This window comes from Neophocaena asiaeorientalis, unplaced genomic scaffold, assembly GCF_003031525.2.
Source record: "Neophocaena asiaeorientalis asiaeorientalis breed wild unplaced genomic scaffold, Neophocaena_asiaeorientalis_V1.1 scaffold24, whole genome shotgun sequence".
Lineage (NCBI taxonomy): Eukaryota > Metazoa > Chordata > Mammalia > Artiodactyla > Phocoenidae > Neophocaena > Neophocaena asiaeorientalis.
The window spans coordinates 558,591-580,649 of record NW_020185317.1 but is presented as its reverse complement, the minus strand read 5'-3'; the positions used below and the strand labels follow the sequence as shown (position 1 = coordinate 580,649).

General features: G+C 36.5%; 1 protein-coding gene across 2 annotated transcripts in view; it reads right to left on the bottom strand.

The window, feature by feature from the left end:
• The window catches only part of HECW2 (HECT, C2 and WW domain containing E3 ubiquitin protein ligase 2), a 258,616-nt gene that overhangs the window by 56,866 nt on the left and 179,691 nt on the right, over positions 1-22,059 (bottom strand). For both annotated transcript variants that reach the window (XM_024733635.1, XM_024733636.1), the window contains exon 17: positions 7,553-7,636. In XM_024733635.1, coding sequence (XP_024589403.1) covers positions 7,553-7,636 — 84 coding nt within the window. The remainder of the gene's footprint in view (positions 1-7,552; positions 7,637-22,059) is intronic.

Here is a 22,059-nt window from a genome sequence, read left to right as displayed (position 1 = left end):
TCACGTCCTAAAGAAAGCACCTGTCCCCCTTCTCCTGCAGGTAATTAGTGGGACAAAAACAGTTGGCTCTTGCATATTTTGTGAAACCTGTGGTTATTTGCCTGTTTTCCTACCAACTTTGGACAGCATGATCTCTATTTTGTTACTTTTTTTTTTTTTTTTTTGCGGTATGCAGGCCTCTCACTGTTGTGGCCTCTCCCGTTGTGGAGCACAGGCTCCGGACACGCAGGCCCAGCGGCCATGGCCCACGGGCCCAGCCGCTCTGCGGCATGTGGGATCTTCTCGGACCGGGGCACGAACCTGCGCCCCCTGCATTGGCAGGCAGATTCTCAACCACTGCGCCACCAGGGAAGCCCCTCTATTTTGTTACTTTAAATGAGTTTGAGTTTGCACGTTCATCTGAAAATAGCCTGGATTTTTACGTCTAGGAATATGAGTCAAACACAAGAGACAATGTTTATGGAAGACCCATAGTAAATACACAAAGTATGTTCATACCTTCATTCCAAGGCACATACAACATGGTCTCAGCCTTCAAAGAGCTCGGGATTTCTTTGCAGAATTAAAAGCAAAATAAAACAAAACACCTCTTAAATAATTATAACTGCTAAATAATAAGCTTCCTCATTTAGTCTGGCTTTATAATGTTTTTCAGATGTGAGGATTTTGATGTTATTCAACCTAGTGTCTTCTTTCTCCTCCATACTGAAATTTCTGTTTCTAATACTCTCCTAAAAGATAGTAACCAGGGATCTGAGACCTTGGAATCCTAGACTTTTCATTAACTGTTATGATAAAGAAATGTACTACTGATTATCAAATATACAAACACTTGACAAATAGAATCAACAATATAAGTAAGAGTACTTGTGTTTTTTAAATTAAGAGTAGAAGTAGCTTTCCCTCAAATTTGGTCACATCTAGAAACCTGCTACTTGTTTTCAAAAAACATTGAGAAAAAGTGCCAACAGTTTAGTCTTGCGAAGATTTAAGGAAAGAACTCCTCAGGGTTATAGCACTGGTTTTCCACTGAGGCTATTTTGCCCTTCCCCACACTCTATGGGGACATCGTACAATGTCTGAGGATGTGTTTGGTTGTCGTAACTGGGAGAGGAGGTGCTTTCGGCATCTAATGGGTAGGCCAGGATGCTGATAAACATCTTACAATGCACAGAATAGCTCCTTGCAACAAAGACATATCCAGCCCAAAATGTCAATACTTTTAAGGCTGAGGGACGCTGGGTTACAGCAATGCAATAACAACCTGATAATTCTTTCTCTGGTTCTTCATTCACCTGCACACGTCTGCTAAACCACTATAAACCACTATCACAAAAACATTTTTAGACACCGTAGTTTTTTAAGCCATATTTCCACTTTTAAACTATAAAAGTCAAAAGATTTAGAAACAGAAGCAATAAGTAATTGTATTTGTAATACCAAATTAAGCCCTGAAACAGTCAATTCTCTTTCTCAATAAATCAATAACCATTGAAATAATGTGAATTTTAAGTTGATTGCTAAGGAAAAATGCCATATAAACAGTTGATACCATAAAGGTCTAGAAATTCATAGCTAAATTAATTGAAAAGTAGGAATTAGCACCCTCTCCTCAAACATCTATACCTGTGTCCTTTGCTCCATGACACTTACTTCCTTTAAATACAACCAATATGCAGAAATCGTTCTTATCGAGAGAAATTTTTTTTTTTTTTTTGCGGTACGGGGGCCTCTCACTGCTGTGGCCTCTCCCGTTGCGGAGCACAGGCTCCGGACGCACAGGCTCAGCGGCCATGGCTCACGGGCCCAGCTGCTCCGCGGCATGTGGGATCTTCCCGGACCGGGGCACGAACCCGCGTCCCCTGCATCGGCAGGCGGACTCTCAACCACTGCGCCACCAGGGAAGCCCGAGAGAGAAATTTTTTTATTTGAAAAATTTAATATAGGAGAGATAGCGAATAACATAAAAACACTCAATACATATCATCCAGGATTAGTACATGTTAACCCTATTACTTTTGCTTCAAACACACATGCATACTTAGAGATGTCTATATATCTATATATAGATGTACCTATATATCTGTGTGTATGCATGTTATGTATATGAAGTCCCTTTTGAGTGCCTCTATCATGACTTTAACATATCCTTCCATAGTCTGATATTTTGCAACATATGTACAGATGAACAATATACAGTTTTGCCTTATGCGCTGCTAAAAAATTATTTAAATACTTTATAAGTATACTGAATTACTGAACATTTTTTATTCAACAATATATTTCTGGTATCTGTCTGTGTTGATATATAAGGGTCTAATTTACTACTTTTACCTGCTATGTAGTATTCCATTCTATTAATGTATTAGTTTATTTATCCATACCTTTCTTGACAAATATTGACTTTTTCCCCAACTGTATGCTTTTTATCAATAATGGTGCAATGGATATCCTGTATGTATCACCTTGTATACATGTAATACAGTTTCTTAGTGTAAATATGGTATATTTCTAAAAGCAGAGTTGCTCAGTCATAGTGTGTATGTCTTTTTTTTTTAATAGATCTTTATTGGAGTATAATTGCTTCACAATACTGTTTCTGTTGTACAACAAAGTGAATCAGTCATATGCATACATATATCCCCATATCCCCTCCCTCTTGAGCCTCCCTCCCACCCTCCTAATCCCACGTCTCTATGTCATCGCAAAGCACTGAGCTGATCTCCCTGTGCTATGTTGCTGCTTCCCAGTAGTTAACTGTTTTACATTTGGTAGATGTTAATGCTATTCTCACTTCGCCCCAGCTTCCCCCTCCCTTACCGTGTCCTTAAGTCCATTCTCTATGTCTACGTCTTTATTCCTGCCCTGCCACTAGGTTCATCAGTACCTTTTTTTTTTTTAGATTCCCTATATACATATATATATATATATATATATATATATATATATATATATATATATATATATATATATATATATATATATATATATATATATATATATATATATATATATATATATATATATATATATATATATATATATATATATATATATATATATATATATATATATATATATATATATATATATATATATATATATATATATATATATATATATATATATATATATATATATATATATATATATATATATATATATATATATATATATATATATATATATATATGTATATATTAGCATACGGCATTTGTTTTTCTCCTTCTGACTTATTTCACTCTGTATGACAGACTCTATGTCCATACACCTCACTGCAAATAACTCAGTTTCGTTTCCTTTTATGGCTGAGTAATATTCCATTGTACATATGTGCCATATCTTCTTTATCCATTCATCTGTCGATGGACACTTACGTTGCTTCCATGTCCTGGCTATTGTAAACAGTGCTGCAGTGAACACTGTGGTACATGTCTCTTTTTGAATTATGGTTTTCTCAGGGTATATGCCCAGTAGTGAGATTGCTGGGTCATATGTTAGTGCTATTTTTAGTTTTTTAAGGAATCTCCATACTGTTCTCCATAGTGGCTGTATCAATTTACATTCCCACCAACAGTGCAAGAGGGTTCCTTTTTCACCACACCCTCGCCAGCATTTATTGTTTGTAGATTTTTTGATAATGGCCATTCTGACTGGTGTGAGGTGATAGCTCATTGTAGTTCTGATTTGTATTTCTCTAATAATTAGTGATGCTGAGCATCTTTTCATATGCCTCTTGGCCATCTGTATGTCTTCTTTGGTGAAATGTCTCTTTAGATCTTCTGCCCAATTTTTAATCGAATTGTTTGTTCTTCTGATATTGAGCTCCATGATAGCTAAAAGCAGCGTTGCTCACTCATAGTGTATATGTCTTTTAACTGTACAAGATATTGTCAAATTGTCCTCCAAAGAGGTTGTAGAAATTGCAATCCATTGAGTCCAGAAAACATGGAGTTCCTGCTTCTCACTTGGTATTACCAGACTTTTTGATTTTTTCAAATTTAATAGTATGAAATAGTATCTCATTATCTGAAATTGCATTTTATGATTACTAGCATCTTTCCATGAGTTTATTGGCTATTCATGCTTCAATTCCTTTGAAATGCCTTTTTATATTCTTTTTTTCTTTAATTTCTTTATTTTATTTATTTTTATTTTTGGCTGCGTTGGGTCTTTGTTGCTGCATGCGGGCTTTCTCTAGTTGCGGTGAGCGGGGGCTACTCTTCGTGGCGGTGCACGGGCTTCTCATTGCGGTCGCTTCTCTTGTTGCGGAGCACAGGCTCTAGGCACGTGCGCTCCAGTAGTTGTGGTGCGTGGGCTCAGCAGTTGTGGTTCAGAGGCTCTAGAGAGCAGGCTCAGTAGTTGTGGCGCATGGGCTTAGTTGCTCCGCGTCATGTGGGATCTTCCTTGACCAGGGCTCGAACCCATGTGCCCTGCATTGGCAGGCCGATCCTTAACCACTGCGCCACCAGGGAAGCCCCTTTTTATATTCTTTTTTTTTTGCGATACGCGGGCCTCTCACTGTTGTGGCCTCTCCTGTTGCGGAGCAACAGGCTCCTGACGCGCAGGCTCAGCGGCCATGGCTCACAGGCGCAGCCGCTCCGCAGCATGTGGGATCCTCCCGGACTGGGGCACGAACCCGTGTCCCCTGCATCGGCAGGCGGACTCTCAACCACTGCGCCACCAGGGAAGCCCTATATTCTTTATCCATTTTTCTTTTGGGTTATTTTCTTTCAAATTGATTTAAAGGCATGCTTTGTGTATTCATAATATCTTTGTTTTATGTGTTGTGATATATTCTTCTAGTTTGTTGCCTTCTTTATGCCTTTATATGTGGTGCCTTTCATTACATAAAATTAAGAATCCTAATGTAGCCAAATTTATCAATCATTTCCCATATAAGCTCTGTTAAAGGCACACTTCTTACATTAGTTGAGTTAGTGACAGAATACATGAAATAGAATAACAAATACAACAAAGTTATTTTAAAGTTCTTGAGTTTTGTAATAGCTATATTGGAAAATAACCTTACATGGGTTTATTTAAAAATGAATAATTTCCTAGAGCTATATCATTTCTACATTGCAACTTGCTGATGATATTCAAGTCCATTTGTACCAAGAGTGACTTTCCTTTTTAAGAAACAGACAATGTATATAGGTAAAAATTAAATAAGATATAAGGTTATAATGTACAGCACAGGAAATATAGCCAATATTTTTATAATAACTTTAAGTGGAGTATAATCTATAAAAACACTGAATCATTATGTTGTACACCTAAAACAAATATAGCATTGTAAATCAATTATACTTTAATAAAAATATTTTTATTAAAATGTAATTCACATACTACAAAATTCATCCAAGAAAATAAATATTTTTAAATACAAAACAGAAAGAAATAGACAAAGTATAAAAACAGAAACAGAGACTCCATCTACATATCCAACAAGTCCACTGCCTGAGTTTATAGTTACTGATTCATGACTCAAACTCCAAAGTAAAATAAAAAATATAGAGCTGAGAATATCCCAAAATGTTTCAATAATCATTAAATATTATTTATTAAGCATGCACATGTAATATATTGTGTCACAGCATACAACTATTTGCTCATCCAAATGAAGTAACAGTCTAGAATTAAATAACGTCATTTATCATTTGTATGTAATAATTATAAAGCTACTATATGTAAGTAAATTTCTCACACTTCTCCAAAGGCTCAACTTCAGAAAACATGCTTATTTTCCCAAAAGGGCAAAAATGTAGCCTTGCTCTTTATATATAAATCAGTTTTCAAATATTTTAAAATTCAACCGCATAACATATAGAAATTCATGCCAACTGTGGTGTTTAACAATGTACAAATATTATAAACTTTACTGTAACTCAAAATATTTAGGACTATACCCATCTAAGGATTATTTAACTAAGGACAGGTGAACAATAATCATGGTTTCTGTTTTGCAATCATTTTTGTTTTTACTAATTCCAAAAGTAGAGCTCTTTAAATAAAAAAACACAGACTTCTAGAACGAATCAAAAGAGTCCTATCCCAGCCAGGATTTTGTAATAAATGTTACTACTGGGCTTCCCTGGTGGCGCAGTGGTTAAGAATCCGCCTGCCAATCCAGGAGACACGGGTTCAAGCCCTGGTCTGGGAAGATCCCACATGCTGCGGAGCAGCTAAGCCAGTACGCAACAACTACTGAGCCTGTGCTCTAGAGCCCGTGTGCCACAGCTACTGAAGCCCATGTGCCTAGAGCCCGTGCTCTGCAACGAGAGAAGCCATCGCAATGAGAAGCCCGTGCACTGCAACGAAGAGTAGCCCCCGCTCACCGCAACTAGAGAAAGCCCATGCACAGCAACAAAAGACCCAACACAGCCTAAATAAATAAATAAATAATAAAATAAATAAATTAAAAAAAATAAATAAATAAAATAAATGTTACTACTTTATCAACAACCAAACTATGGTAGAAACATCATACTCCATATTAATTGCCCAAGAGTCTTCATGAGTATCTAGCATGCTACATCCTGCTTTCAGAACTGCCAGAACACAACAAGTTGAGGGTCACCACCTGGGCTGAGAAGTGATGCCCAACCACCAATACATCTTGTTCAGGATAAAATGAAGTGAAATCCCTAAGGAAAGTGATTATATCCCTTTGAATTATGCTCCAACCACAGAGTAAAAGAAAATAACTTTTTGGCTTTAGTTTTACAAATATGGCAACTATCGAGCATGCAGTAGAAATGGTTAGAGTTAAGATTATCATGAATAATATGAATGAGACTATTAACACTTTGAGATAAATAAAACATTGCTGATATGGCCAAGCATGACTTCCCTTTAAGCCTATGGAGGTTATAGTAGTAGGTGCCCCAGTCACTAGGTACGGCAAAGCATTATTTTACTCTGATCTCCTACATTTGAGAGATAATATCAAAAATGAAAAAGTCTCATGAAAACTTGCCATTCTAAGCTACTCTAAAGTTTAAAACTAAAGCTCACCCAACCATCAGAAAAGAAAATATAATTGGTCAGTATTAGGAAGGTCTATCAAGTTGGCAGTGAGCACCAGTGACCAAATTTCAACTTTCTTATCTGATTTCCCACCTTAAATTCTCAAAACCATAAAGTAAATAGATAACGTCAAGTCAGCAAACAGGGACAAAACACCTTTCGAGAAAAAAATTTTGGACGAAAATATAAATACAACCTCTCTTCTACTCTGATGAGGCAAGCCAGGTATAACCTCCTGCTCCATTCTGTGATGGGACATTCTACTCATCAGCCTCTACAGACTTTCCATTCTCCAGTACCACCTCCTTTGCCAGCAGGGTGAGAACAAAATCAAACTGATTCCAGTGATAAGAAATGAAATCTGAAATGAATTATCACTAAATCAGCATCTTATACCTTCAACATGAGTATTCCACGAGTCTTTAAGAATATAGGCTGCCAATATTGGCACGTTATTTTTTAAAATGCTCCACGATGCCTGATGATAGGAGACTTCCCACTTCAAGAAGCGGTTACGTACCTCAGCAACATAACAAGGTCGGCATCACTTGAAAGACGCACCAATCCTGGGGTCCCTTCAGTTCGGATAAATTGGATCTTCTCCCTATTCAAGCAAAGAAACAGCTCAAATATGTGTAGTAGACTTTTGGGACATAACTCAGTACTTTAGGCACCACTTTTTTTTTTTTAAACAATGGTCACAACATTTTTTGGGGGACTATTATATGGCAGCTACTGTGCCCTAGGAATACACATCCAAGAAAAACGTGGTCCTTGCCTTCAAGGAGGACCTCGCGAGCATGAACATCACCCAGTTCTAACACTGCCAAAAAAATGATTTTATCGCTTTCATCTTTTGCTGCCTAAATACTACTGTGGGTAGCAGCACCATCCAACCAATAAAACTCAGTTTCTGCTTTGAGTTAAAAGCCTTGTTGTGGGCTTGAATCTAAGCAACAGTCTGGACCATTCAGGCTGACTCTCTCTTATTCCAAAAAGGGAGTGTGTAGGGATGTTCATTTATTTTCCTGAGGATATACCTCTACATTATGTGTAATGAGTACATTCCTACTTGGAAGCAGGTAGTATCTATAAATTATATATTCAATATAAAAGCATATGGCCCTCTCAAATAACTGAAACCTAAACCATTTTCAGTTACTACAGTTGGTGAAATAGATTGTGCGTATACTTGTGCAAATGTACATATACATACACACATCAAACACAACGATGTGAGTTATCTGGACCATTATTTTATTATAGTTATATGTAATAACACAAGTTTTTGTTTGTTTGATAAGTCATCGTTTTGCTAGTTTCAATTCTTTGTATGAATATAAATTCAGTAAAATGTTTCCTGGTTGCTTCCCCTCATTTACATCATGCCATTTCAAAGCACACCATATCAATTTTGATAAGATGAGGACCAAAAATAAGAACATAAACTATGGTACTGAAAGCATTACATTTGATAGGAACATAGGGGCCGACACAAGTATACCATTTTACTCTAAGTGCTAAAGACAATATATTCTGATTCCTGTATACTATGAAATAAAATATCAATCTCTGATGTAAGTATTTATTTAGATTTAGTTCTTTTCCACAGAGCATCTTGTTTTCCTATTTGATATTTACACAAAGCTCTAATGAATTTTTTATTCCCAAATTTCAAATTCTAATTCAATTGCATGCAGGCTTGAAAGTAATGAGGTGAAAGGCAAGGTTTAATTGTTGAGGTGAAAAATTCCCTAACGTACAGAAAAGTCAACTGATATGCTCTTAGCCACACAGCTTACTGGGAATGATAAACAGAGTTTAGTCCTAGGCTTCTTCTGCCTAGATCCATTTTACATAACCTGTTAGCATATGATGCACCTAATCTTTGATATTACCAACTTTTCTTTTTGGTCCTTTATTACCAGTAGCAATATTACATGTTTTATATAATTTTTATATGATCTAATTTTATATTATGAAATTTTAAATTATAGCTATATTATATATTATATATGCTATATATAGTAGCTTGCTACTGGCAATATAGATACAGATATAGCTATACATATAGATGAATGGCAGACATATATATAAAGAAACTATTCAGAAGAGAAAGTCCAGCCTCTCCTCTCTGCTTAAGGTTATTTCAGTCTGAAGTCTCAAATCAAGCAGAACATTTTTCCTCAAGTGCTACAATCATATGTCTGAAGCACATGACAGAAACCAAGGTCCATTATCTGGTAAATGGTTTTTTGATAAGAGATGTAAAAGTTAGTTTAAAGAAAGCTAAGTTAGAGAAAAGTTATCTTGGAGAAAAAAATGAACTTGACCAAAGAAGTACTCTTATAAGGGTCAGTAACAATATGCTTTGATCTTGAATAATCAAAAGCTGTCTCCAATAAATACAGTTTATCTCCTTAGTCTATCACCACAATGAACGGGGCAAACCGAACACAACAAGAAAAGAAATGGGCTGAGCACTCTCCTCCACTCCTTTAACTGGAACCACACAGAAGGGGTTGAGTGAGGAAAAAGATAGCATGCTCCGGACTATGGCCTGTATGTATCCTGTGATAGCCTGTGAATAAGGAACAGATCATAGCTTCCTGAGTCAGAAGGATGACAGGGTGAGGGAAGGAAAGGGAAAGACACCAGAGTAAACATGCCAATTGGGAAACTTTTCATCATTTTCCAGATATTACCTAATGAGGCAGTGAAGGCAACTGGTCTGATTCTTTGGGCCAGAACATACCAGAGGCAGGCTGAGACTAGTTCTCTATGGGCCCAGCTAATTTATCACAATGGCAAGTGATGGGTCATGTGCTTCCAGAACAAGGCACTGGAGCATGTTATCTGATGTACATCACACCACTAAGGACTTTATTATATTAATATGCGTTCATTCAGCAAACATTTTCTGAGTGCCTACTGTGTGCTGGGCATGGTACCCCATACTGGGAATCCAACTGGGTTTAGGACACAGCCCCTTCTCAAAGAGTTCATGGTGCAGTGGAAGACAGACAGTCCATGGGCAATTCCAGTATGACATGAAAATATTTAAATTATTCCATTCACTTAACTGAGCTCTGTTTAGGCCTTATACCCACTCTTCTTCTAATAAGCCCTTCATAAAGTTATTTCACATAGAAACAAAGAAGGCATTGGTTTATTGACTGTCAAGAAAGCAGATCAAGGCTGAGGAAGAAAAAGAAGTCAGTAGCTATCCTCAGAAATGTCACCAATCTGTCCTGAAGGGGAAAAAACGGGAACTACTCCTCGGTTATCAGGTCCTTGCCCAATATTCTACAGGCTGGTATTTCTTTTCTTTTCTTTGTTTTTTTTTTTTGCGGTACACGGGCCTCTCAGTGTCGTGGCTTCTCCCGTTGCGGAGCACAGGCTCCGGACGCGCAGGCTCTGGACGCGCAGGCTCAGCGACCATGGCTCATGGGCCCAGCCGCTCCACGGGATGTGGGATCTTCCCGGACTGGGGCACGAACCCGTGTCCCCTGCATCGGCAGGCAGACTCTCAACCACTGCGCCACCAGGGAAGCCCCAGGCCAGTATTTCTTAAACTGGCGTCATTGCCTACTAGAAATCTACAGACATAATCTTGAGTTCTGGGAGAATTTAAAAATGCTGTGTTTTCACTTTGATGATCAAAACTGCTAACATGAGGTAAGCTATTTTGGACAATCTAGATGACATTCATGACTCAACATCACTGACTTCACCTCCCATGTTTGCATTTACAAAACACTTGTTGCCAAGTGATCAGAGGTGAACTTTCAGGGTGTTGATGAGCAGGGCCTTGATATTAAATATGGTAACAGTCCCTGTCTGCTCCTCACATGCAATTCTTTCACCATTTAAAAAGACAAAACTTTTCTTTGGAAGTATTAATTTGCAAATTAAATGGTCATGATGAAGTGAGACAAGGTAATGTATGTATAACTTGCCATAGGCTAAAGAGAAAAAAAAATAAATGGACTTAAGAAGTGAATTATGCATTTATGCTAAATAAAGCAAAAAAGATGTTATGGTTTATTCTAAGAACAAAAGTTTTAATACAGTTTAGAAGTAGAAAAGTGGCGGTAGAATCATCATAGGGTACGTTTAATGATATATTTTTCTTCAGTATTGTACTTGGGGGTGCACCATTAAATGAACTGGCTCTTCACATAGATAAAAATAAGCTATTTGTTAAGAAAGAAAAGTGATGACCACAATAATGCCACAGATGCATGATATACCATTAGATGCAAAATCAAAAGAATCGAGTCACAACAAGTGAAACCAAAAGCATAAATGTATCTTTCCACTGACACTGGTTTCAACATCAGTGATCTGGCTTCTGAAAAACAAAACCTTCTCATGATATCATTAATTCAAATATTATTTTTTTAGTTTTTATGTAATTTATATTTCTTTTGGTTTTATAGCTTATAAAAGCTGTAAGGATAAGAAGTTTATGCATATTTTATATTTGTACACATTTAAGTTTCACTAAAATAAAAGTGGTTAAAATCACCATTGTAGATCTGCAATGCTTCTTTTCCTTTTAGGATGGAAAATAACAGATTTGGCTCCTAAAAAATTTCCATGAGTCCACCCAGTGTGTGAAATAAACATAACAAGTTTGAGAAATGTTGTTGATGATTCACATGACTCTGATTAGAGGGACATTTGAAAGTTACATTAATATATTTATTCAAGTTTATTTTCTAAATTTATAGAGTCAGAAGGAATCCGTGGCAGTCCTCTAATTTCTTTCTTTACTGCCTACACCGTAATGAAGAAATTCTATTCAATTTTAGTGGTTTATAATGAGAATTAAGATTACATTCAAATAACATTTTATCATTTGACCGTCTCTGCATGGGCATGTTTCTCACTGTGCCCTTTACAGCACATTCCAGCATTTCCTCCACCACACGTTCTCACACGGCCACTCAGTTATAACTTCAGTTCCTTTTGAATTGTGAGATCCTGGAGGGCAAAAGCTCTTCCTCCTTTACCTTTGTGCCTCCAAGTACCTAGCACTATGCTGTGCACACGAGAAGTGCTCAGTAAAATCAAACCAGGCACATGATCAGTTAACCCCAAAACAGATTTGGCTCCTAACAAATTTCCCTGTGTCCAACTCAGTATTTGGAATAAACTTATATTTATAGCATTTTTTGTTGTGGTGGAGAAAAGAGAATCAGAAAGCTGACATTAGATTATTTACTAAAACAGAACCCACTGTAGGAAGCACAAAGACAGGTAAAGGCAACCTCTTGATAAGAAAACATAGCTGTTATAACTAAGAGATTTATACAGATGCCAGACTGCAGTGTCTACTGTAGTAGACATAGCGAAAACCTCAGGAAAATGTCACTGGCTACTGCTGTCTCTCAGATGCCCACGGCCTTCAGACCTTGGTAACCACTTCCTCAAATGCATAGAATCACCCTAGAAGATCAACTCAAGCAGAAGATCATCTGAGGATAAGGAACATAGTCTCAAGACCGGAATTCCCACAGAAAATATCCTCATTGAAGCCAACCAACGTTTTGGTGAAATTAAAGTAGGGCACGTGATCAAAAACAATCAGAAGCAGGAATGCCTCTAAACCACAACACTCTCTGGATTGTAGACTCTGCACACACATGGTTCCTGTAGATACAGTTTAGTAAACCTTCAAAAATATATATGTTGTTAAAAACTGCCTTAGGGCAATTTTAGAGAAATCCCCATGACTTCTCTGATGGTGTAACGTCAAGAAAGTAAAATTAGTACCGATCATTCATATTTCTGATTACAGTCACAGGGCATGGTCTGACTTGAAGGGTAAGAGCCGGGCAGTAGAAAGGTCAACTTTTCTTTCTACTTCCCATTATACAGGTTAGGTTTGGAGATACAGGTCCATTATTATCTCGTGATTCTTATGGACGCACAGAAGTGACATCAATTCGCCATATATGTAGAGGCAATATTTGTTGTAAATGGATATAAATCAACTTTGCGCTCAGAATTCAGAGAGTTACTTAACTCTCTCTCTGCTCATTTCCTCATCTTGAAGTAAGTATAGTTATACTATCTGCCCCATAGGTTGGTGGAAAGGATTTAATGAAGAAATGCAAATAAAATGTTTAACACAGAACTATTATATAGTAGCACTCAACCATTTTAGGATATTGAGTATATTATAAGATATGCCTCATAATTAGTTATTACTTTTTCAATGGACAGAATCATCTACTGAAAATAGAGCAAAATAAGATGTCTAGTCATACACTCCTTTTTTTGTTTCTGTTGTTGGTAAGTTATTTTAACCATGCTATTTACCTTGGTGAATTCCACAAATATCTATTGATTACTTCTATGACACGCAGTAGATAAGACTCTGACCTCTCCATAAAACTGAAATAATGCTGTGAGTACCAAAGAGATAATACATATGAAGGGTTTACAGTTCTCATAATTCAATGGATAATGGGAAACATTATTCTCAGTAAAGCAAAATTCTATGTAAAGCAAAACCATTTTGGACTCTAAAAAAGGAATTTAGTTATTATACCAAAAAAACCCATGTGGTTATAAGACACCTTACCTAAGGCATTCTAACAGCTTACACTCTAAGCCCATCATTATTCTGAAGAATTAGTATCTAGGGTATACTAGAACGCATAACTGGTGGTTTATATTTTCTTATGAATTATAATAATTTATGATGTATTTGATAACAAATGTTTTAACTGAAAATATATTCAGGAATTGAAACTATGTTATATATGAATATATTTTATTTTAAAATCAATATATATATATAAACAAAAGACCCCAATTGGTTATAATATAAGACATTAGAACGGATAAGTCAGTTAAAGAGCGTGTAAAGGGGTAGACAAGGATAAGGCAGTATTTTTTCAACAGTGATATAAAATGACAAGGTAAGGGAAAAAAGAACTTCAGGCACCAATTTTTGGAAAATAGTACTACAAAAACTAGTAGTTTTCTAGATTTGGCAGTTATTATTTAGAAAACTAAAAACAAAAAGTCCACCCACAACCGAAACAAAAACATAAAATACTTTGGGAAAACCTAGACAAGAAACATTCAGTTCCTAAATAAATAAATAAGAAAATTTTATTGTAGGAGATGAAGGGGTTGAACACATGAAAAAAACTGTAGTTGTAGAACAAAAAATGGAAAACCAAATATTCTAATTGTATCCAAAGTAATTTAAAAATTTTTTTTAAATCCCCATCAAAATCCCAATGTAATTTAAAAAGTTGAGAATATTATTCAGAATTTCATCTCAATACTCAAAATAATGCTATGTACTAGAGAATTTTAGCCAAGTTTTCAAAATAAATCATTGTTATGCTATCATTTCCTGAGATCTAAAATAACATACTGGAACATACAAAGATATATAAGTTGTTGTATTAAAAAGATGGATTATTTATATATGTGATTTTGTGTACTGGAAATGTAGTTACTTGCCCTTTGGGATAAATAGTTTTAGGTGCTATCATTAAGTCCCAAATATATTGCTATGAAATTGATTAATTTACCAAATATTTCTCAAACACCCACTTTATTCAATATAAGATGTGAGGTCCCATGAGGATTAAAAAGATGAGCAAGTTACATATCTTGACTTCATGTAGCTTGTACTTGACTTGGAATAAAGTGTGTAAGAAAACATATGGTAGAAAAACACGAGATGTTTTTAAACATTTTAAGCACAGATGGTAACATTATGCCATTTCTATTGTAAGCTATAAAATTCAGACACATAAGATACCTGATTTTTGGTATAAGGGCACCCTGATGGGTCTGCAAGAATGTTTTCTGTAAAATGTACCCTCAAGGAACAGAGTAAGGACTTATTCAATGGGATGTACCCATTTGTATGTAGGACAATGTGCATGAAATAAGGAGATTTTAACTTTAGCCAAGTAAATTTTTCTGAAGACAGTTCCCACAACTATTTAAACCCACTGCGAAAGACCAAAAAGAAAAAAAAAATTACACTATTAACATAGAGGGGATGTGTATTTTGTTTGCTTTGTAAGAAATGCTTCTGATTTACTAATAACTTAGAAATTTAAATATATATGTAAAAATCATATTTCATTGAAAACCATTTTGTGCTATCACAAATGGTAACGCATTCTGCATGACTTTATTATTCTCTTGAGTTTGGGAAAAGCATTGAGGCTGGAATCCATACTGATATTTTTCTTTGGTCCACACAGAGTCCACATCTGATGAGCTACTGAAGAAGGATGACATTTTGCTGAACTCTTTTCTTGATAAATGCAACAGAATATAGCAAAAATCAATAGTGGAAGAGACATACCTAAAACATGGTTATTCTTCATGTAAGAAAATGGTCTGAAAACCCTGATTGAATCATTGGTTAGCCAGAAAATACAAGGCTTCGGAATAAATATCCAGTGGATGAACATACTCGTAATTTGGGAAATCTTGAAAAGTTATATGAAGGAATTTTATTTATGGGAAAGTGGTTTAACAAATACCTGGGTGTAATACTTAAAGAGAATCTAAACTAATCTTAGCTATGAGGGTTTTTCTTTTGGGCCTCTTTTATCTTAAGTGATTGTATAGTTATTTAAAAATTAATCGTTACAAGATTCCACGCATGGAAAATGTGAAAACTAGACATTTACAGGATGTACAGGTCAAAAGCCTATATAACTACTACATCTTGGCATATCCATTCACATAAAACATAAGCAGCAATTATTCCTTCTGCAGAAGCCGTAGAATAGATATCAGGGACTAAGAATCTGTGTTCCTTACTGTCCTAGGTAGCAATATCTCAAACCTCTCATAAGATCTACGAGAAGATTACTGCCTGAGAAGATGTTTTAATTCAACTTTGGATGGCTTCTAAAATGTTATGTCAATGACTTTGCCATGATGTTTGGCCTTCAGTAATTTGTACTGAACCTTGAGCCAGAAGGCTCAGTCCTCTGTGCAGGCATGGAGCAGTGAAGGCTGGTTTCATCACATACATGTAAACAATTTTAGAACAAAGCTTCCTATAGGACACAGTATAAGCACAACACTAGAAAACCTTCCTACACAGAATTTAATTATGGAACTCAAGGTACCCTTCCTGTATTTTAACTATGTCCACAGAATCACATGATGCCATTTATGCATATGATCAGTCTTAGGGATAATGGTATTGAGAATCAGTACATTTAGGGGTAAATTACTTTAAACTGAGTCCTTGTAATACAATAAAGAAGTGAAGGACAGATTACTAATACAATATTACTTTAAATTTGTTGTATGCTTTCTATTGCTTACGTTGTACCAGGGGCTGTAAATACATTATCACATTTAATCTTCAAAAGGACACTGCAAGTTAGAAATTCCTATCACCATTTTACAGATGGGGAAACTAAGAGTTGGAGGGGTTAAATGCCTCATTCAAAGTCTGGTGAGTAAACTGCAGAGCCAGAATTCAAACCAGGTCTGTTTGACCCCAAACCTGAACTCTTAAGATCTATATTCTACTACTTTCTAAGTGTCATTGTTAATGCTGGTCTCCCAGTTGGGAGACAGACCAGAACTCTCCAAATAACACTATGTGGTGTCAATAAATTATTTTAATCAGGTGTTTAAAAAAATTCAGGAATTATGCTTATGCAAATTTTTCATAGGAAAATAATAGTTTCAATGCAGTTTTCCTGTTACATAAACAAGAAAGTTTGTCATGTCGGTTCCAGACATCTGAGAGAACAGTAAACAAATTAGGAGAAGACGATGAGACAGAGCTAGGCAGGTCATAACAGGAAAATGCACAAAGATTGGCAAAGGGAAATTTATGCTATTTTGACCAAGTAGATCAGATGTTAACTGAGATTAACATTTCCAGCCCAATAGTAAATGCAGAAAAACTCATCTGTTATAAAACTGGACAAGAAATAAGTTAGAAATTTTGAACACTGGAATTTGTTTTATGAAAGCCAGCTTTTGGGAACTTTAACTTTTTATTTCATAAAATTCTGTATTGCTTGATAATTTCACAATGGATGCACTATTTTTAAAATGAAAACAAAATTAAGAGCATAATTTTAGCAATAACAAAATTCTAGGGCTCTTAAAATGGGATTATGGGAAGAAATAAAAGGTCAGAGTGCGTTTGCTTCTATTCTGGTGAACCCTGAGAGTTTGTGGCCTCTCCCGTTGCGGAGCACAGGCTCCAGACACGTAGGCTCAGCGGCCATGGCTCACGGGCCTAGCAGCTCCACGGCATGTGGGATCTTCCCGGACCGGGGCACGAACCCGTGTCCCCTGCATCGGCAGGTGGACTCTCAACCACTGTGCCACCAGGGAAGCCCCTCATTTACTTTTTGTAGCTCAGAATTTCTTGACTTCCAAGTTATTGATTTACCAGTGACATAAAATAGGAAATGGCCCAATTTATCCAGAAGAGAAAAAAAAGGTATCACAGATCACATCCTCACGGGAAGGAAATTTTTTTAGGAAGCACTCAAGGAGGAATTGACCTAGAGCCCAAAATAATTATCACTGATGTCTGAGGAAAGCTGGACTAGTAGGGAGTAGATTTACTGGTTGAATCCAATAGTCACACAAAAGGGGAATTCTCAACTCAGTTCAGTTTCATGGTACTTAGCTCCTTGTTCATAATACAATGTTGTACACCAAAAAGTTTATTCAATTTGTATACATTACATTCATCTGTAAAATATGCTTAAAAGGTTGTTTTTTAAATGCATAGTTTTTTAAATGAATACATTTGTCTTTGGATAAAATATTAGAGCATTTTATTTTAATGTTATAAAGCTTTTTAGTAGGATTACTGCCTTTCACTGAGAACCAAGAGTAGGATATACTAATCCAACGGAACTTGATCCATTTGATGGAGGTGGTACTGACTCCTGGATGTTGAGTTTTCTGAGCAAACCTCTTCTGAGGTTAAAAAAAAAAAAAAAAAGAGGACAACTTGGTAGCACGCACATTTGCTTGATAGATGAAGTTAGAAGAAGTGGTGATTTGAAAACAACAGTTGAAAGCAAAAGCCACATCCCAATGCACGAAAAACCATAGCCATTCTACAGGAAAAGATACACAAGGCGGGTCTCAAGGAGGAGAAAGCTGTATATGGATACAAACTAAACAAACTGTTTGCTATCCTCTGGATAGCAAGGAATCGCAAGCAAAACAAGAAAATCACAAAGCACAGAGGTGTACCTACTTGAATCTCCCAAGGGCTGATGCTTATTTCCTCATTATGTTATGGAGAAAATAAGAAGGGATATTTCCTTTAAGTGGCTGTACCACGGGTGATGAAGTGTACACAGAGCTCGGGATATGAATATAGTTCCACAGTTAGCTTTGACACACAATCAGTGACTCCATTCCATGCATAAACTTCTTATCAAATGTATCACTGAAATATGAGATTCAAGAACCCCAGCGAGTTCCCCGCCCCTTCATTTGTGGGAATGCTCCTTACAATGCAGTTTTTAACTATATGAAACAGGGTGTTCCTTTAGATGTACAAACTTCCCCATTATGTTGTTATGATAAGCAAAATGCTAAACTATCAACAGCTTTTCAGACTAAAAGCACACTGTGACACACACTCTGTGTAAGAGGAACAGCATTATCTCATTGATGTAAGTTCCTGCTTCTTTCTACTTGTCATGACCACTCATGCTTTCTATGGTCAAATTCTATAGCTATAGAAAGAGTAAAAGGAAATTTATAAATAAGTTTTGAAATAAGATGGAAACTTATTTTAAAACCTATCAAATAATATCTTAGCAATAGACTACCACGTGAGATTGTACTTAACTGAGGACCCCGGGTGTCATTAAAAAATAAAAATCTTCAACAATCTTTAGGAGATTAGAGCCTTTTAAGACTCTAAAAAGCAGAAAGGAAAACAAAAACAAAACTGGAAGCTACCAAAGGGGCCTGCAGCTTTTTCTTCTTCAGGATTGGTTAAGGATCTCTTAAGTCATTAAAGAAAAATGATGTTAGGGCTTCCCTGGCAGAGCAGTGGTTGAGAGTCTGCCTGCCGATGCAGGGGACACGGGTTCGTGCCCCGGTCCGGGAAGATACCACATGCTGCGGAGTGGCTGGGCCCGTGAGCCATGGCCGTTGAGCCTGCGCGTCCGGAGCCTGTGCTCCGCAACGGGAGAGGCCACAACAGTGAGAGGCCTTAGTACCGCAAAAAAAAAAAAAAAAGGATAATGATGTTAGATGCCTTGTTCAGGTAGATTATATCATCTTATTTCTCTGATGAGAGAGATGTGAAGATATGTTAAATTAATAATAATGTGGAGGTGCAGAGCAAAAGTAGAAAACTTCTTGAGTTCCCTTTTTCTTGCTTTTTGCTGCGGCACGGTTCTTTCAGAGGAACAGATATTGACTAGACGTGGGGGGAGGAGGGGTTGTGGCTGAAGTTGGTAACAAAGAGAGAAAATAGAGTTCTCCTTATTTTGTGCTTTGCGAAAGAGCAGGGATTTTGTTTGTATGTTTGTTTCTTTTGTTTTTCAGCCCAGAACCTCTAAGATCTCTCATTAGAAAACTGAGGGGCTCATTTCTGCAACGTTATTTTTACAGAAGACTCTCTAGAGGACCATGAGTTGCTGAGTAGATGCTATAATATACAAATATACAAAATTAAAGCTTATATAATTTTTCCTGACTGAGAACAGCACGCTTACCAAGTTGGGGAAAACACTGAAACCTGAGTTAGATGTTAACTATGTGAAACCAGGAGTTCTGTATAAGCAATGTTTGTACTATCATACTTGAAATTATGTGTACTTCTAGCCTTTAGAAACTTTAGAAAGTAATGATGATTTTAAAGATATGAGAGACTAAGAACATCATAAGAAGGATATCTGGTAAATTATATTTCATATAAACATATACCTACATTTCATATTTCATATCGACATACACCTACATTTACTATATATGCAAAGTGCTATTCTAGATATTTCAGCAGTGAGGAAGGAGAAATAATGAGGAGTTGGATGAAATCCCTACTTGCAAGGAGCTTATAACCTAATTGGAAAATTAAGCATAAGGACTTGAAAACTGAAATTAAATCACAAAAGTCACATAACCAAAATAATAGGAGGGACAACTTGATACATAATTAATGATCAAATTAGTGTCTAGACCAGAGGTTATGACACCTGGATGAGCCACTGGAATTACACAGAGAGTTTTTAACATCTTTATTAGAGTATAATTGCTTTACAATGCTGTGTCAGTTTCTGCTTTATAACAAAGTGAATCAGTTATACATATACATATGTTCCCATATCTCTTCCCTCTTGCGTCTCCCTCTCTCCCACCCTCCCTATCCCACCCCTCTAGGTGGTCACAAAGCACCGAGCTGATCTCCCTGTGCTATGCGGCTGCTTCCCACTAGCTATCTATCTTACGTTTGGTAGTGTATATATGTCCATGCCACTCTCTCACTTTGTCACAGCTTACCCTTCCCCCTCCCCATATCCTCAAGTCCATTCTCTAGTAGGTCTGTGTCTTTATTCCTGTCTTACCCCTAGGTTCTTCATGACATTTTTTTTTCTTAAATTCCATATATATGTGTTAGCATACGGTATTTGTCTTTCTCTTTCTGACTTACTTCACTCTGTATGACAGACTCTAGGTCCATCCACCTCACTACAAATAGCTCAATTTCGTTTCTTTTTATGGCTGAGTAATATTCCATTGTATATATGTGCCACATCTTCTTTATCCATTCATCTGTTGATGGACACTTAGGTTGCTTCCATGTCCTGGCTATTGTAAATAGAGCTGCAATGAACATTTTGGTACATGACTCTTTTTGAATTTTGGTTTTCTCAGGGTATATGCCCAGTAGTGGGATTGCTGGGTCATATGGTAATTCTATTTTTAGTTTTTTAAGGAACCTCCATACTGTTCTCCATAGTGGCTGTACCAATTCACATTCCCACCAGCAGTGCAAGAGTGTTCCCTTTTCTCCACACCCTCTCCAGCATTTATTGTTTCTAGATTTTTTGATGATGGCCATTCTGACTGGTGTGAGATGATATCTCATTGTAGTTTTGATTTGCATTTCTATAATGATTAATGATGTTGAGCATTCTTTCATGTGTTTGTTGGCAATCTGTATATCTTCTTTGGAGAAATGTCTATTTAAGTCTTCTGCCCATTTTTGTATTGGGTTGTTTGCTTTTTTTATATTGAGCTGCATGAGTTGCTTGTATGTTTTAGAGATTAATCCTTTGTCAGTTGCTTCATTTGCAAATATTTTCTCCCATTCTGAGGGTTGTCTTTTCATCTTGTTTATGGTTTCCTTTGCTGTGCGAAAGCTTTGAAGTTTCATTAGGTCCCATTTGTTTCTTTTTGTTTTTATTTCCATTTCTCTAGGAGGTGGGTCAAAAAGGAACTTGCTGTGATTTATGTCATAGAGTGTTCTGCCTATGTTTTCCTCTAAGAGTTTGATGGTGTCTGGCCTTACATTTAGGTCTTTAATCCATTTTGAGTTTATTTTTGTGTATGGTGTTAGGGAGTGTTCTAATTTCAATCTTTTACATGTAGCTGTCCAGTTTTCCAGCATCACTTATTGAAAGAGGCTGTCTTTTCTCCACTGTATATTCTTGCCTCCTTTATCAAAGATAAGGTGACCATATGTGTGTGGGTTTATCTCTGGGCTTTCTATCCTGTTCCATTGATCTATATTTCTGTTTTTGTGTCAGTAGCATACTGTCTTGATTACTGTAGCTTTGCAGTATAGTCTGTAGTATAGCCAAGGAGCCTGATTCCTCCAGCTCCGTTTTTCTTTCTCAAGATTGCTTTGGCTATTCGGAGTCTTTTGTGTTTCCATACACACTGTGAAATTTTTTGTTCCAGTTTTGTGAAAAATGCCAGTGGTAGTTTGATAGGGATTGCATTGAATCTGTAGATTGCTTTGGGTAGTAGAGTCATTTTCACAATGTTGATTCTTCCAATCCAAGAACATGG